Source organism: Astatotilapia calliptera, chromosome 18, assembly GCF_964374335.1.
Source record: "Astatotilapia calliptera chromosome 18, fAstCal68.1, whole genome shotgun sequence".
Taxonomy (NCBI): Eukaryota; Metazoa; Chordata; class Actinopteri; order Cichliformes; family Cichlidae; genus Astatotilapia; species Astatotilapia calliptera.
The window spans coordinates 30676231-30694545 of NC_137439.1; the positions used below are offsets into that span (position 1 = coordinate 30676231).

Here is an 18315-nt window from a genome sequence, read left to right on the forward strand (position 1 = left end):
GTTGTTCAAACCCACAGAATTTTATTTTAAATTCAAGTAGAGATGCTTTCCAAAAAATATGATACATTTGGGGGAAATGTATACAGCAAATCCCTTATTAGAATGGTATATTATATGCCAATAACCATGGATTAGCAATATGATATGTGTGATGTAAATGTAGGTTAAAATAACAGTAGAAAATACTGATGATTAAAAAAGCTAAAATCAAATTTCACCTCCATTTGAAGGTAAATAAAATGTGATTAAAGGGAACAGAGTATTCATTTACTCATTGATTTTCCAATAATTGATACAAGTATCCACTAATATAATTAAGTGAATACTATTTAATACACAAGGGACTCATAGTGCTTGTTTAATATTCAGAAAAGATTAGTCTTGGCAGCTACTGAACAAATAAACATGACTTTAAGGATTAAAGCAGAGGTGTGAAATAAAGCGCAGTTTGATGTGGGTAAAACCATGAAGAAAAACCTCCCTTTAAATGCATTTACCTTTAAACCCAATTGCCTACTTTTTCCTTTAAAGAACTTGAGAAGAAAAAAAAGATCATCGACAGCCTGACTTTCAACTGCTGTGTAGTTTAGGCTAACACTGACGTCACCACACCAGGAATAGCAGTAAAAAAGGTTAATAACGTGTCCTTATCTAGTTTCAGACTAGATCAGGACACATTTTTGAAAAACTGTCCAGTGAGCTGTATTTGACCCTTTTCAGTCCATTTCCAAAGACATGCTCGTTAGTTTAACTGGTGATTCTAAATTGGTGTGAGTGTGAGTGGGTGCCTGTCTGTCTGTGTCAGCCCTCAGATGGCGACCGGCCTAGTGTGCACCACACCTCTCACCTAAGATGGTAGAGAAACAATTAAGGAAATACATGGATGATGGATCTCTGTAGCTGTAGTTACAGACACTTTGATTGCCAGATTTTATTCTTCTTTTTCTGTTTTTGTTGACTACTGTTTGGTGAAGTTTCACTATTTAGGTGAGGTCTGAAAAAGGCCTGAATGCTTCTGTTTGGCGCAACACTAGATGGGTACACAAAACTCTGTGTGAGATTAGAACTCGGATATGCATGTCTGCTGCACCGTTATCGATGCATCTGTGTTTTACACTGTGCTATTCATCTTTGTCTCTTAATCTAGGTTGATGTTTGCTCTCTTTCACTTCTATTATGTTTATGAATGTAATTTCATTCTAGACAAAACACAACATGTTCACGCAAAAAGTCCAACAGTTTCCGTGTCTCCTCCTCTCTCAGCACCTCATCCCCCATCAACATGGTAGCATCAGGTGCTGGCGGCTCGTCCTCACCGCTCCCCATGGTAGCCTCTCCAGGGGGAAATCACTCCTCGTCACCCATACACCAGCTTAGCTCTGCGGTGGGGAGCTATGCCACCCTGTCGCCCACCAAGCGCATGCTGCATCACATCGGAGCAGATACCTACAAGATTTCCCACGAGCTGTACGCTAACGCAACCCTGCAAAGGCCTGGTAGCCTGGCAGGTAGAGGTCAAGACACCTTTATGATTACTTTTCTATGTGTGTTTCTGTCAAATGCCATTGAGTCTTGTCAAGTCATTCATTTTCTACTTTTTTCCTGAACATGTAGAAACATTTTCTACATTTGTGGCCTTTTCCCCCTGTAGCTTTGTAAACAAATGTTAACAAATGACTAAAGTTTGTCAAGATTTTATTTCAAATGTATTAGATGTTCTTTGTAATAAATAAGATAAGACCCTCAAATTCAAAATAAAGTTTGCTTTATTTGTTTTTTTAAACATTTCCCCAGCATACAGTATCCCTAATTTATTGTGTATTCTTTTGCTTTCAGGGTAAATGGCTATTTTTTTATTTATGACTAGAGCAGAAGCAGTCCAGTACATGAAAGCATATCTATTAATGCATTTCATCATTTATTTTCATTTGTAGTCGAATTTGTCATTCAGTGTTATCCCACGAGAATATTTTTATAAATCTACACATGCATCCATCTGTCACTATGTCTAACTTCCACCGCCTTGTGTTCTCCAGGGTCCAGAGGTTCCTACAGTAGCCAGCACAGTCACCTGGGCTCCGAACTGCGACCCCTGCAGTCCCCTGAACACCACATCGACCCCATCTATGAAGACAGAGTCTACACCAAACCTAACATTAGAGGACAAGGTGAGATCTGGAGAAGGGAAATACGACGGTTCAGTGTTTGGAGTGTGCCTGTAGAAGATGGGGGAGATGCTTCAGAGTTTTCATGTGACGCATCCACCCCAATTTTGATGAGCAAGCCACTAGACGGGGATAAGAGATGACTGGCAGGAGTGCAAACACTGACTGGACGAAATCCTTATGTGGACAATCAGTTCAAAAGAAAACCAACATAGTGGTTCACTTACTGTGTTATAAAATAGGTCCAACTAAAGAGGGCCTCACCTCTCAAAAGGTGACACTACCAGAATACATTGCATTGGTTAGATAGATAGTGAATGGGAAGTGTGTGTTACAAACATGTACAGTAGCAGTCAGGTAAAGAATATGGAAGAGATGAATTGTGGGAAATGTAGGATCTAGCATTTAGTGCAAGATTGACCCAGAATAGAAGAATAACACTCTGCTTGTGATGCTTTGATTTCAGCTGTGCGTCTCTTCCAAGTGTTCTAACTTGGAGTAATTGTAGTGCTGAATAACTGCAGCACCCACTGTGAGCTGAGACTTCGTTTCTTTTAGCCTGTAGTAACAACCGGCAATTAGTAAATGACTTATTTGAACCTGCAGTAACACTTGGGCTTGATTATACCGTGGCTGCGAAGACGGCCACCAAAACGTCTTCAAACAAGTCCATGACCATAAATAACTGCAGTGTGTAAATCACCCAGGGAATCATCTAGATTTAAAAATCAGTGAGTAACTATGAGAGAAAATATCTTTTATAAAGGAACAGGTCTGTAAAATCCTCACAAAGAGAGCAGGAAAAAGGCACAGCATGGTGCCTCTCAGAAGGCAGGTGTTTTGTAATGGTGTGCTGTTATATTAAAGGCTGATGTACATAAGAGATTTCCTGGTTCCATCTGATCGTGCAGCGCTTTTTTCCCAGATCAGGTAGGCAAATCCAATTGGGGTCTCAATGGCAATTTGTCTCTCAGTCACAGTCTGTTAACTAATTAGTTTCAAGGCTGAAAATTAATCTCAGTTAATCCCATGGGCGTTAGCTTGGGTGCTTTGAAATCAAAGCAAATCAACCATGTCCTAAAATGTTGTTGATACTGTGCTGCCAGTTCGGTCGTCTCAACTGTGAACGTTTCCATAAAGAGATGTGCACAGCAAAAAGAGGAAAAATTACTGTCAGTTTCCTTCCAAAATATAGTTTCACTCTGCTAATTAAAAGATCCGAGGTCACTTCTGTCACGCTGGCTCCCCGTACACACGCATAAACTGCTTTGATGCATTGAAATAGCTCGGTCATCATCTCCAGCTGCGCGCGTATGAATGAGAGTCCCGACAGCAGCCAAACGCCACACTGTTTTTCAGATACCTGTTTTTTTTCTTCTGTTGAAGCCTGACTATGTTTCAAGGTCAATTCAAAGAGCATCAATATGAGGAGCAGACTTGGAAATTTCACATCACAGGTGAATTTCCTCAGGGCTTGACAAGGTCCCTGTAGTTATCAAGTTGCGCACACACGCACACAAAGAAATGACCCAGCACACCTCCCTCAGGGCAGGCTCAAGACTGTCATGCCCAAATGGTTCCCAAACTGCTGTTTAACGAGAAGATAATTCATGTGTGTGTGTAAAACATGGCAAATGGCCTTCGCTGGTCTGCGTTAAAGTGTTTTGATGTTTTTGCACAAAGTGTGCAACAGCCCTGAGGCTACAGACCCTCGCTATGGAGAATTTATTAGAGCTAGTCTGACAAACTGCAAATGTATTCAATAGTATGAACAGCCAAACTGTCTTTCTTGCCACTCTGCCTTCCATACAATAAATATGAAGCTACAGCAAGCATCAAATTAGCTTCAAATTAGCTCAAAGCTGTTCTTGACGCATTGGAAAACAGCTAGCTTGGATCTCCCCAAAGCTAACAAACTCCTATACCAGCACTTCTAAAGCTAAAAATTGTAAAACTAACGTATTTTTTAAACAAAAGACAAAGAAAGCTAAGAATCTAATATGTGTGCATTTATATTGTTTTCTTGCTGCTGTGCAACTAATCATTTTCAACAAGCAGATTACCCTTATGAATACAGGCTTTCTTAAACATTAGGAGCTAATTTCAGTACCGTGTCCATAGTAAATTTTGAGTGGCTAAATCTTAACAAAGAAGTGTAAAATATTGAGTTTCCAACAGGATGCAACCACCCTTTTCCTTCTAAGCCACACAGACTTTGTAGATCTCTAAAAGGGGGCCGTTTATCACCTGGTGGCCAATATTGCTGTGGTTGGTGGGTGAGTGCACTGCAGGACATGGTGACAGAATAGTGATCTAATGACTGGTGCAATCTGGCTATGCTTTAAAGTGAAGGAGGGAGGTCTGGTGCATGCATGTTTCACGTGTGTTTCTGATTTTCTTATCTGCTTCATTATTTCTGTTTGTTTTCTTTATTTTTTTAATGACTTTTGCTTTTTTTATTCTTTTCTTTCCACTTATTTTTCTGTGTCACTTTCTTCCATTGGTGCTGGTCTTGTGTGCGTATGTGTGTTTGTACATCCTTGTGTTGGTGCTCATGTTTGGTTGCGATCCCCTGCTCCTTGCCCTCCTTGTCTACATCAAATCCCAGTGGTGAACCAGTTGTACCAAGAGGTCCTCAATTATCTGCTCTGTCCCTACGCTCCTCTTTCCACTTTAGCCCCACCCTCCCCCGGTGTCGACCCAATCCCCTTACAGCGAACGGGAAGCCAGAGCGCCACCGCCACCTTCCAGAGAGGCAGCTTTGCCACGGGAGGCGGGGCGGCCGACTACGCCAATCCGTACCGCACTCTGCAGTTCTGTCCGTCGACCGAGTCGCCTTACAGCAAGTCAGGCCCCGCCCTCCCCCCTGAGGCGGCGCTGGGCCGATCCCCATCAGTGGACAGCATCCAGAAGGACCCAAGGTGAGAAAAGACGGCCATTTTCACTTCGAATCAGCTCTGGCTTATTAATGAGACCCTTCGTTCTGCTCCCTTTCCACTTTTCACTAAACTTACTGAGGGCCAGATTCACCAAGTGAAACATGAATTATTAAAGGAAATATCAATAGTATCATTAACCTGAGCAACATTGAGCTTTTTTTAATGAAGAAAAGAGTTTGATTGAAAACCGCAAACGTGGTGTCAGAGCTGGAAGTGCGACATGGCGACACCCACAGTTTGCAGCACATCGGCACATAATTGACTGTCAGGATTTGACAGTGGAGTGCAGAAAAAGACTGGCTGAATCTGGGCTTTAGTATGAGGCACACATCACGCCGCATCTTTCACTGTCCTCTCTAGTTTGCCTGGTGTTGGGGCGTGTTCACACTGTTGTACCAATGCCTGTGCACACCTCTAGGTCCAATTTAAGAGTTTGCTGCTGCTGTTAGGAGTGGAGTGGCTCTCTGTCAGTGGCAATCAGTCACGTTCTGTGCAGCAGGTAGACAAAGTTAATGCGGAAAGTCTGCATGAAGTCGTCTTCTAGACCAGGAGATATCTCTGTATGAGTGTGGATGTCTGAGAGAGAGAGAGTGACACATTAAAAAAAAGAGTTAGAGAGACATAAAGAGACAGTGTAATAGCTGTTTTTATCACTCTTTTGTCCTAGTTAAAATGAAGTTTGAAATACTATTCCAATACTGTCTTGGATTTCTCTTTTATTTTTTAGCCTCTTCTTTGTAATGGCTGCACAGACTAGCTGTCAGAAATAGAAGTAGCCTAATTAAAGCTGAACTGTCTGTTTGGGATATGTTAGTTCAGGTACAGGCAGCGGATATGTTTATTTTTCCACAAATTTATTTCTCTAATGAGGAGCTCACTTTCTCTTGAATTGCTTATTGTGAAATTTAGAAACTCAAAACTATCTTTTGTTTCATTAGCTCTCTTTGCTGTTGTTGTCGTCATTGCTCTTACATTCACCCATTGTCCAAGTGTTTATTTCTGTGTGCACATTGCACTCACGTCATTTGTTTGGTCACTCTTTAGCTCTGGCATCATCGTTGTGTACCTTCAACACATCTGCACTGCTACATTTAAAGGGCGGACTTTTGATGCATGGCATTTTGCTTTACGCTCACGACATGCACACGACATGCCGATGTAAGCGGCATCTAAAGTCATACGAGTAGCTTGTTAAAGGGAGGGTCCGGTGTTATGCTACATCTTTCTTACTCTCAAAAAATCCCATTCAAAAAGGCTCAAACTCTTTGTTTGTACCGTCTGACTTTTCTACATTTTCTTTGACACGCTCAGCAGCTGAACACAATAAAGACTTTCAGATCTTTGAAGATAAAACAAATTGAGGCCCACTATTTTTCTTGAAGCAGCTAGGGACTGTAGCTTCTAGTAAGCAGTATTTTCTATTAATACGTGCAGAAGTATTTAGAACACTGAAGGATAGTGCCCAATACAGCCCCTAAGTCATGAAGTACGATAGGTCCGAGGTTTTTAATAGGTCTTGGAGAACACCCTATCACACAGAAAAAAAATCTCATTGTGGCCAAAAAGAAGATTATACCAGAGCATAGGTTTTCTGCTTTTTGCCTTTTGTGTGGGATTCATTGGCAGTGAGGGAAATATTGAGTAGAAGCAGACTTATTCATTTAACCTGTCCAGGTTCTGGGAGATTGGTCCATTGGTCAGCACAGCCTATAAGTGCACACACGCTACAGTCATACATGCTGGATTGTTCCTACATGTTTTGCGAACACAGAGTTTATGCATCTACTGATGTCTCAAAAATATTGTGAAAAAAAATTATTTTGTTATTTATTTCAAAAAGGTAAACTTTAAAATACTCTGTAAATGTATGTATATATAATACTCTGTAAATGTATGTATATATACATTTAGTACCATTCAAAAGTTTGGGCACACCTTCTCAATTAATGGTTTTTCTTTATTTTTACTACTTTCTGTATTGTAGATCCATAACTGATGACATCAAACATATGAACCAAGATATATGGAATTATGTAGCAAAGAAAAAATTGATAAAAAAAACTGTCTTATATTGTAGATTCTTAAAAGTAGCCACCCTTTGCGTTGCACTGCAAACCCTTGGCCTTCTGTCATTGAGCTTCAAGATGTAGTCACCTGAAATGGTTTTCAATGCCTTGTCAGCTAAGTAAAGAGAAACGACAGTCCATCATTACATTAAGAACTGAAGGTCAGTCAGTCTGGAAAATTGCTAAAATTTTCAATGTGTGTCCAAGTTCAGTTGCAAAAACCATCAAGCACTATGGCAAAACTGGCTCACATGAGGACCATGCACAAGAAAGACCGGCCAAGAGTTGCTTCTGCTTCTGAGGATAAATTCATCCAAGTCATCAGCTTCAAAAATCACAAGTTGGCATCACCTAGGATTAGAACCGAGATAAATGCAGCACAGAGTTCCAGTAGCAGACACATCTCTACATCAACTGTTCAGAGGAGACTGCGCGAATCAGGCCTTTATGGTCAAATAGTTGCTAAGAAAACACTACTAAGGAAAAGCAGCAAGCAGAAGAGATTTCTTTGGGCCAAGAAAAACAAGGAATGGACAGTTAGACCAGTGGAAATCTGTGCTTTGGTCTGAACTTTGGTTCCGCCCGCTGTGTCTTTGTGCGATGCAGAAAAGGTGAACGAACAGTTTCTACATGCATGGTTCCCACTGTGAAGCATGCAGGAGGAGTTGTGATAGTGTGGGGATGTTTTGCTGGTGACACTTTTGGGGATTTATTCAAAATTGAGGGCACACTGAGCCAGCATGGCTAACACAGCATCCTGCAGGAACATGCCATCCCATCCTGTTTGTGTTTAGTTGGACCATTGTTTCTTCAACAGGTTGTGTAAGGGCTGTTTGACCAATAAGGAAAGTGATGGAGTGCTGCATCAAGAGAAGGCCAAGAGTGTGCAAAGCAGTAATCAAAGCAAAGGGTGGCTAATTTGAAGAATCTAAAATATAAAACATGTTTTAAACTTTCACACTTTTTTGTTTACTACATAAATCCATATATGTTCATTCATAGTTTTGATGCTTTCAGTGAGGATGTTGTAAATAGTTATGAAAATGTAAAAAAACAACAACAAAACAAACATTAAATGAGAAGGTGTGTCCAAACTTTGACTGGTAAACCCTTTGTCTTTAAAGTTCCAGCACTGAAGGTTATAGCTCATGAAAACCAGAAATTCAGTACCTCAAATTCTAAGACTACTTTGAGCTGAGTACATAATTCAAACAGTATAAATACTGTGTATGTCTCGTTCTACTTCAGTAAAGACAATTACGATCACCGGGGAAACTGCTGACTTAACAGTTGTTCTAATGATCGACAACCTCGACTTGGAGGGTACACTGCAGAAGGTCATTGCTGAAAAGGCTGGCTGTTCAGAGTGCTGTATTGAAGTGTATTAATGGAAAGCTGACTGGGAGTGGAAAGTGTGTTAGGACTAGCTGCACAATGCACAATCAGCAGAGATGCCTGTAGCTATAAGAGGATTGTCAAGAAAAGAGCTTCAAAGATTCAAGAAATTTGAAGAACTTCACAAGGAGTCAATTCAACAGGTTTCAGTGCATCAAGAGGCAACATGGAAAGACATCTGCAAGCTACCAGAGCTATGCAGAAAAAGAACTGGATTCTAGATCTGTTGAGGTCCTGGAGTCTGAAGAAAGAGTGGTGTTTGAAGTCCAGTGTGAAGTTTCGGCAGTCTGTGATCATCTGGGATACCATGTCATCTGCCGGTGCTACAGTCGGGTTGGTCCACTGTGTTTTATCAAGTCCAAAGTCAACATAGCCATCTACCAGGAGATTTCGGTGCACTTTGTTCTTTCATCTGTTGACAAGCTTTATGGAGATGCTACAGATGAGCAGAAGGCCACTGCCAAAGCAACCTGAGCTTCAACAGTCCCTCAGCAGTGCCGCAAGCTTACATCCATGCTACGCCACACTGATAAAGTAATTCATGGGAAAGGAGCCAAAACCAAATATTGACTAAAGAAATAAAGATGCTTTTAAGAAGTTTGACATTTCTGTATTGTAAATCGTTTTTTGGATTAATCGTTGGAAATATTCTAACTGTATTTCTGATTTTCATGAGCAGTAGCCTTCAAAAGTAAAATATGTAGCACTTCCATAAGCTGACATAGTTACCCAAAATACAAAGCATATGTTTAACGTCTCATTTAAATCTAACTAAATAAACCCAGCTTACACGGAACAGGCTCTGGAATGCTTGTCATTTTCTCACTCGTTAGCTACTGTGTAACCAGTCCTGCTTAGCTTTAATGAATCTGCCATCATTCAACAGCTAAGTTGACCTAAAAATTATTTAAACCCTTAAGCTATACGGTATTTATGCAACCACCAATAGCTAAATTTCTGAAAGCAACAAGGGCTTACCTTGTTTCTTTTGTCCGGAGACCCTCTCTTTATCTGACATACTCGCCATTTCCCAACCATCTGCTCCAAGTGCATGTTCTCCACCCTGCCCACATCCTCTATTGCCTGATAACAAAATGTTAAGAGAGAAAGATGAGTCTACTGGCTACAATTTTGATTTCTATTGATTACTATTAATTATCGCTATTATAACAGGTATTGAATAATTTGTTACCAGACAGTCGACATATACCTCTCTCTTGTTTCTCTCTGCCTGTCCCCCCTCGATAGGTACGACCCCGAATTCCTTGTGTGGAATCAAAATCAAGCCGAGCAAAGAATGACAAAGTAATCCAACTATTTATTTATACTATTGTACATTCTGTCTATCTTACTTTTGTCTCATTCACTGAATCTTTCCATCCTCTCTATATGGCACCACTATCAGAAACAGATGTTAATGTTAATGGCAGCATGACAACATTTCATATATGCATTGTCACCCATTTAGCACTGCATTAAGCAGGAATCGCTTTTATTCTTAGTGTTACTTGGGTTCTAAATTGGAGAGCAGATCAGGATTTAATCACGTCATCACATAACATGAGCAAAGAAAGACAAGAAAATGATATCGCTAACCAAATATCGATTGCTTTGCGTGCAATTTGTAGGTATTTGGCTATCAGAGCCTCTTTTACATTGTCAACATTCCTCATTCTCTCCATTGGCTTTTCATGTCTCCATCCATACCTTCATGAGTTTATCTATCTGTTAGTTTATTTGGCCGTTCATTTGTCTCCATTGTCTGTCTGAATCATCTCTGAAGTGACTTTGTGTCAAGTGTATTCACGTGGCTTGCCCGGTTTTCATTTTCGCACCTGTTTTTGTATTTTGTTTTAATGGTGCTGATCTTTTCATCTCTGGAATGCAAACAGATCTGTTTTCATGAATACATGAGTTTTCCTTTATTCCTGAAAATTACTGAAGCACCACCATTAATCTTGAACTCAGTGAAGCCAAAAGCCAAAAATATTCAATTTCCAACAAGTGCTTATAAATATCCCTGCTAGCCTGTGTGGTTTTAGGAGTTGTCCAAGCACTTTTGTTTTTTCACATGTCTCCTTTTAAAGAGGGCTGTCGATCCATTTAATAATGTGCCACTATGTTTCACTTAAGAACATATTTCATAAACTAATGTACTAACCAGATATGTAAAATCAACTAACAGTACTGACACAGACAACATTAGCTCACTCTTCAGAATGTGAAATGCCAGTGATTTTCTTATCAGTGCCAGTCAGGGTGTTATTGTCCAAACCAATACAAGAATTTAATGCTGCTCTTGGAAAATCCCTTATAAAGGATTCAAATTCACAAGCTAAGCTCACTGAACTAGACTAGACTTTATTTACTGTATATGTTTGAGGAGATGAATCAACAGATTAGTAGTTTTATTGTGTTATGTTGAATCATGTCAAAATGAAATGAGCCCAGTGAATTAATGAACCAATGGAATTGAGAACATGAGTCCATAGGCTTCTGTCAGTGAAAACAGAAAAGACTGGATCAGTAAACATCACTGGCTGCACATAAGCAAAAAAGTAAGGTTTCTAATTTAAATGCATACAATGTAGCAGAAATATTGTGTTTTGAACAGGATACGAAGTGAACCCGACACAAATCTCACTCTAAGCTGAACTCAAAAGTTGGAGCAGTTTATAATGTGTATACTGTGCTGTGAAAAGTTGCATATTTGTCACACTTGTATGTTTGCAGCGTAAAAAAATATACCCCCTTAAATTATGAATGAATTGGAATTAACCAAACTTTTTTGGAAAGTTGAGTTTAATTTCATTAGCCACTTCTAGGTCTAATAACTGCCAGACCTGTTAAATCAAGAAATCATTTAAATAAAAACTGTCAACGTAAAGTAGTAAAGATCTTAAAAAAAAAAACAGCATCATCCCACAATCATAAGAATCTCCAGATGTTTGGGACTCCAGTAAGACCCATTATCCACAAGGGAGAAGACTCCGTTTCCAGCAGTGGCCATCCTACCAAAAACACCTTAAAGAGCACATTCCCTCCTCCAGGAGGTTACAAAAGAACCCAGAACAACATCTATAGAACTGCAGGCCTGACTCGCCACAGTGTTCATGATTCAAGAATGAGAAAGAGATTTGGCAAATGCTCAAAATGCTCAAAAACCATCCAGTATGGCTGAAATAAAACAATTCTGCAAGGAAGAGTGGGTCAAAATTCTTCCACAGTGATGTGAAAGACTTATTGACAGTTATTGATCACTTGATTGCAGTTCATGTTGCCAAGCGTGGCACAGCTGGTAATTAGGTTTAGGGAGCAATTACTTTTTCACAGCAATGTATAACTATTAATTTTGAAAAAGGTTAAATGTTAAATCAAATGTCAATTCTTTGGTTTGAGATTTTGGAAGCCTCAGGTTTTCAAACATTAAAACTGAAACTGAAACTGTCATAAACACGAATCCATTTACCACAGTTTGTGACAACTGTATGCCACTGCATGTTATACTTGTATAACTATGCACATGACCAATAGAAGATCTTGAGAAATAAAAAATCTTGAATCTTTCTTTCTGTCTAGCTGGTAGGCAAACATCCAGCAGTCATAGTAGGAACATAATAATAATAATAATACTAGAGTATAAAAAGAAAAAAATAAACGTGCCCTTTTCTTCCTCCACACGTCAGCTACACTACAATCAGCAGATATGAGTTTATATGCTGGGAGAAGGAAAGGGCAGTTTACAACTTTTGAGGGTTGAAGGTACGGAAAATGTTTTTGTAGCACAAAAGGACAAGAGCACGATGGTAAAGTGCAAACTGGATAACTGTATTATACTGCTAACAGAATTTTTAACTCTCTGCATACACAGACAGCATGCTAACACAAAGCTAGCAAAGAGCCGAGAGTGATGTTAACGCTGACAGTATGCTGAACCCCAGCCCAGCAGCCAGAGCCTAACTAGTAACAAAGGCAGTGATGGCTCAGGCTCGTAGATTTGAAGCATCATTTCTACCTGTAGATGTTTACTCTTATCACTTTGAAGTCTTTTAGGGCTGGTTTTAATTTATTTTGTCTGCTTTGTTTTCAGAATTAAAAATTAAAACAAAGATCTTGTGTGTCCTCATTAGGATGAAGAATTGTGTTGGTGTGTGGCACTGTAGTCCAATCAGTTATCATTAAGGAACAAATATTAACTGTATTCTTAACAGTAGGGTCTTTACCTTACAATCCAAATGGCCTTGAGGCAACTGTTGTTGTAAATATAACTGAATTAAATTGAATCATTGGTAGTTAGTGATGTAGTGTTACAGCTGCCAAAGAAAGCCTCTGCTCTTATAAAAACACATCAGGCAGGCTTATTTGCACCTGAACACACAACTTCTGGAGCAGAACATGTCCTTTGGGCAGACAAGACCAAATTGGTCAAATTTGTTCATATGGTGCTTGGTGTTGCATGTTTGGCCAACACCAAGCACCATATCAACACAAACTCCTCAAACACAAACAGCACAGTGGTGGAGGGGTAAGAATTTGGCTTGTTTTGCAGCCACAGGACGTGATGACCTTGCAGTGGTCCATTAGACCAACAGGACAATGATCCAAAATACAGCAGCTAATCAAGGTGTTGCAATGGTCCAGTCAAAATCCATATCACAACCTGATTGAAATATTGTCCATAAACGAATACCCACAATCCTCTTCTACAGTGTTAAGGTTAGAGAGACAAATAAAATCAGATAGAAAACACTGATTTCAAATTATTGGCGCTAAAGATGGTCCTACAAATGACTGACTCATGTGGTGTAATTCGTTTTCGCATACTGGATAGACTCCAGTCAAAAGTTTCCTTTTCGCCTGACCATATAAAGTCATCATTAAGATTTTTCATCATAATTTTCAGAGTTAATACTTTCCTTCTCGTCTTCTACAAAATCAGCTTCAGTAATGAAAACTATTTGATTTTTGAAGGCATGAAAATAGAATTTACATGAAAATGAAAAAGAGATCAAATAATTTGTTGCACTGATACTATCTGTAGTGACATAAATGAGGAAACGCTCATTAAACTATCTTTATACTCTAAAAGATTCAAACAAATTTCATTTACCTGATTTTTCAAGCCGTTCGCCAGCGTAATCTGGCAAATCAAGACATGTTACTGTAGAGACAGCATCTTATGTACTCCAACGCACTTCCTCCCTTAGGCTTCTGGTAATTTATGGAAACATTCATGCTAACACGAAGACAGATTTGTAAGAGACAGGATCTGACCCAATCCTAAAAGTGCCTGATTTTATTTCATGCTCTCCTGCACACTGAGAATCTCTGATCCATACTCAGTTACATGGATAAGATGGACTCTGTGTGTTTGTATGTGTGCTTCTCAGCTTTGCCTGACATCTCCTGACCTTTCGTTCATCTCGTCCAGCTTCAATAAGCCAGTCAGTCAGCCATGCTATCACACCCTCACGCACACCAACAGTATCTTTGTAACCCAAACTTACACACAAACACACACACACACGCACACACACACACACACACACACACACACACACACACACACACACACACACACACACTTTTTCTCAAATTTTCTCCCTGCCTCAGTTTCTGTTCTCCTTCCCATCAACTACAAAGATGTCACCCAGACACACATTTAACTTGCAACTGCTTTAATGTGTAAGTGGGTTTGTGCCACAAAAAAACTCATTCATCAAATACAAATAGATTTCTTCTCAACCATAAATGATATATAAAGGATAGACATAGCCTTGATGTTATTGTTTTGGCCTTTGGCATGTTTTTCTTGTTTGAAGCTAGATGTTTCCATATCTGGATTTAGAGTGGACCGATAACTTTTTAGACCAGATTGTCAAGATGAATCCAAACTCTATGGATGCATCATATAGACACAAATGTCTCCTCTAACTATTGCAGTGTTTTGGTTACCATGGTATTGTCCTGAGTGGTAGTCTACCACAAAGTGAGATAAAGGGGTTAGTGAGGTATGTTGGCCTTAAAATCAGAATTATCGATGTCACAAAGGTGCTTTTTCTGTTGCAAGAGTAGATCCCCATAACTTATGCTCAACACATAACTTGGTCTGGAATGAGATGAGAAAACTAATCAGTTACATTTGTAGCACATGTATGATCAAGAATACCTATTCAGTCAGTAAAATTAGTTGCACTTTTATCTGGTGACAAACTAAAACAATTTCCACACCTCATTTTTTTAGGCTACGGGACAGAGTCAGAGCTGAACACACTGAGCAATCTTTAATGTTTTGTGCATGCAGTTTAAAGTGTGAGAGCTCTAATGTGGAGCTGTCATGTTAGAAATAAACAGGAGCACTGAGAGCACACTGAGTCAAATCACTAGATTTGAATTCTTGCAGCACCACTGTCTTCTCTCACTTTCATTTTACTCCAGAGTACACATCTCTCTTGTAGCAGCTCTTGTGTCTGTTGTCTTTTTCCACTCATCGATCCAGTTTCTGCCACTTATCTAGGTCACAGGAGCCTGTAGTAGTCTGTACAGACTGGTGCAGTGTCTACATCACTGCTGAAGCTGCACCAGTCCATCTGTAAGTCTCCTGCTCCACTCTTCCCTCACTCATGAACAAACCCCCAAGATACTTGGTGCAGTAACTTGTTCCCAACCCAGAGTAGGCACTTGTTGACTGAGGACCATGACCAAAGTCCACAGACCACATGTAAACTGGTTGGTCAAACTCCCACACACGCTCAAATATCCTCAAAAGGATGAGGAGCCGATCCAGTATTCCACAGCGAGGATGAAAAAATGCATTGTTTCTGTAGAATTCAATGTCCAACTAACTGCATGGACCTTCCTGTGGAGGCTGAGAAGTGTGATCCACCTAAACACACTGGAACACTCTCTCCATTCCATCTTCTTAATGGGGGAAACACCACCCTGTCCAAAGCCACAGTCACTCATTTCCACACATTGTTGCAGGAGTTTAAACCGTTAAAACCAATGTTAGCACAAATGGTCCTGCCACTTTTAGGTCAAACTTTTAAAAGTTTAAAAGAACCCAAATGTAATAAAATGTCTGTTTTCTGTAGTGCTCCATAACACTCACTCACTCTGTCTTCTCTCAACCAACCAGCAGGACTGCTGTGTGATTATTGTAATGACCCTAATATCACTGAAAAACGCAGAGTCGCTGCTTTCAGGAAATGTTGGAATTTTTTCAATTAAGCAAATGGTTCAGGAGGCTCCAGAGTGACAGATGTTGAAAAAAAAAAACTCTGCAAAACACCTGTCTAAAGGTTAGGCTTTAGAGGGTTAACTACATTAGTGACCTTATCCCCAGTGATGGCGTGAGCCCCCTTATAAACATCCTTACGTTTGAACACGGTGTTTGTTATGGGCAAACAGTGGTTAGCACAGAAATCCAACAACAAAACAGAATTTGGGCTCAGGTGAGGTGGGTCATTTCTCACAATCAGACTCCTCCAGGTCAGGCTATCATTGTGCATATTAAAGTCCCCCAGTAGGACAATGGGATAACCAAATGGCTCAATTTCAGGCACCCAACTCAGGAAAGCAAAGCTGCCAGGAAATCTGAGCACTCTGAACTGTCATTTGGCAAGTAAGCACAGTCAACAGTCAAGACCCTCAGGATCTGTTTCCTTATCCAAAGGCAAACCTGGGGGATACAAGTATATCCATTCCTGCTCACAGCCTCTCACCAAAGTCTTAGACCAAATGCAATTCACAGTACCATTATAGAGGAAAAACCATACCTTGTCCTAGGGGTCACTGGGGCCAGAACCCTGGAGATGGCCCTTGGGGTAAAAGCACGTCGGTGAGGATCAACAACTTTTGGGGTCATAGGATTTTGCCTTTGCCTTTTTAAATTGGTTCCACAGTCAGATCCACGCCTGTCTTCAAAACACCAAGGTTTGTTTTTTTGTGAAGGAGTCGCTGTCATGACGCCATTAAATCAGCGGTCTCCAACCTTTTTTGCGCCACGGACCGGTTTATGCCCGACGATATTTTCACAGATCGGCCTTTAAGGTGTCGTGGATAAATACAACAAAATAAAACTAGTACTGGTACCGAAAAAATGAAGATTTATTCATAACACACGTGAAAAGACCCAGGAAAACCGAGTTAACGATAACAAAATAACGCTGAAAGCCGATAAAAACCCTGAAAACCACACATTTCACACCTGAGCCTCAACTCTTGCGGCCCGGTACCAAACGACTCACGGACCGATACCGGTCCGAGGCCTGGCGGTTGGGGACCGCTGCATTAAATGACCAATCGGTGTCATGTAGTAGACAATGACACCATTTATTATATACAGTTTATGGTTTTAACAGAACAAATGATAACTTTTATAGAGCATTTAATGCTAGGCTCTTTTTACCACACCGCAGTAGTGTGAGACATAATTCCATCTTCATTGTTTGCTCTTTCATAAAGAACAGATGACATTAAATATTTTAAAGAGACAAACATCATCCCGGTTTGCTGTGTTTAAACATTCTTGATCAGTTACTATACAAAGAGCTACACCCATCAGCTGAATTTGATGTGGGCAGCTCCGCATGTGTTTCTGGTTTTTTTTCTCTGGTGCTAACCAGTACAACACTGGAGCTTGCGCTGCTGAATTCCCTTTTTCTATGAATACACTGTAATGTTTTGCTGTTAATCAGCCGCCTGAAGTTGTGCGATGCCCTGCTGAAAAGTTAATGCAGTGAATCAGCGCCGTTGTCAGTGTGTTTCAAATTCTCTTTCTTCTTTTCCTCCTTTCTTCCTTTTCTATCAGTTTACTCTGCAGGTTTCTACCTGTCGCTCCGTGTCTGCCTGTATTTCTGTTTGTCTTTCGGGGGTTGAGTCATCAGACGAATCTCCATTTCCCCCACTGACAATCCTCAGTAGGAGTGCACACACAAACATACCGACACAAATCACATAGTTCACTCTCTGCTTTCAAATCACTCTATTCCTCAAAAATCCTGACTCACAGGAAATCCTTTCAGCCCGATATGGCAGGGAGCATCATCTGCCTGCAGCCCTCACATCACAGCGCCTCGCCCCGCTTTCTGAATACATAATTCATAGATAGCTTATTTATTTACCGAGTTTAATTGTTGGGTTGCCTGCAGCCTGACATCTCGTATTGTGGTGTAAATGTTTTGGCTGTGGGTGACATGATCACGCACAGAGCCACACACACTCGCACACATACCTACGCAAGTGCTGATGCAAGATAGCCCACCTGGATGGTTAGGAACAAAGAGGGGATTGATGGTTCGACGGTACTTTGTCCCAGTCCACTGAGTCGCCAAATGAAATGTTAGGCTCTCGGGAGTCAGGCACATGCGCACAGATGCAGGCGCAGGTCCATTTACACAGATGTATCTACATATGTGCATAAGATGAATTTTCACAATATATACTGTGTATACTACTAGTTTTTAGACAAATCTTTGGATTTGTGGAATCTGCTGGGTCAAATCTGTCCTTGTAGGAAGAGCTCCAGACAATCAGGAGTCTTTCTTTTGCTTCTTCATTATTCAATAAATTTTTTGAATTACAGTGCATAGTGCTTTCATTACCTATCTTTATTATTGATATACTTGAGAATCGGTAAAAGCTAAGGCAGAATTCCACATATTTATAAGAGCCTACTTTTAAACTCACGTCACTCAGTTCACTTTTCAGTTCTGGCAGAATTTCGTGTCTTCCACAAAAGCATTCGTC

At 40.3% G+C, this 18315-nt stretch overlaps 1 protein-coding gene across 13 annotated transcripts in view; it reads left to right on the forward strand.

The window, feature by feature from the left end:
• ctnnd2b (catenin (cadherin-associated protein), delta 2b) overlaps positions 1 to 18315 on the forward strand; it is a 233597-nt gene that overhangs the window by 146852 nt on the left and 68430 nt on the right. For 4 of the 13 annotated variants that reach the window (XM_026149115.2, XM_080293036.1, XM_080293042.1 and 1 more), the window contains 4 exons: positions 1264 to 1514; positions 2037 to 2168; positions 4774 to 5086; positions 9814 to 9870. In XM_026149115.2, coding sequence (XP_026004900.2) covers positions 1264 to 1514; positions 2037 to 2168; positions 4774 to 5086; positions 9814 to 9870 — 753 coding nt within the window. The remainder of the gene's footprint in view (positions 1 to 1263; positions 1515 to 2036; positions 2169 to 4773; positions 5087 to 9813; positions 9871 to 18315) is intronic. The other 9 variants (XM_080293039.1, XM_026149121.2, XM_080293041.1 and 6 more) reach the window with 5 other exon arrangements.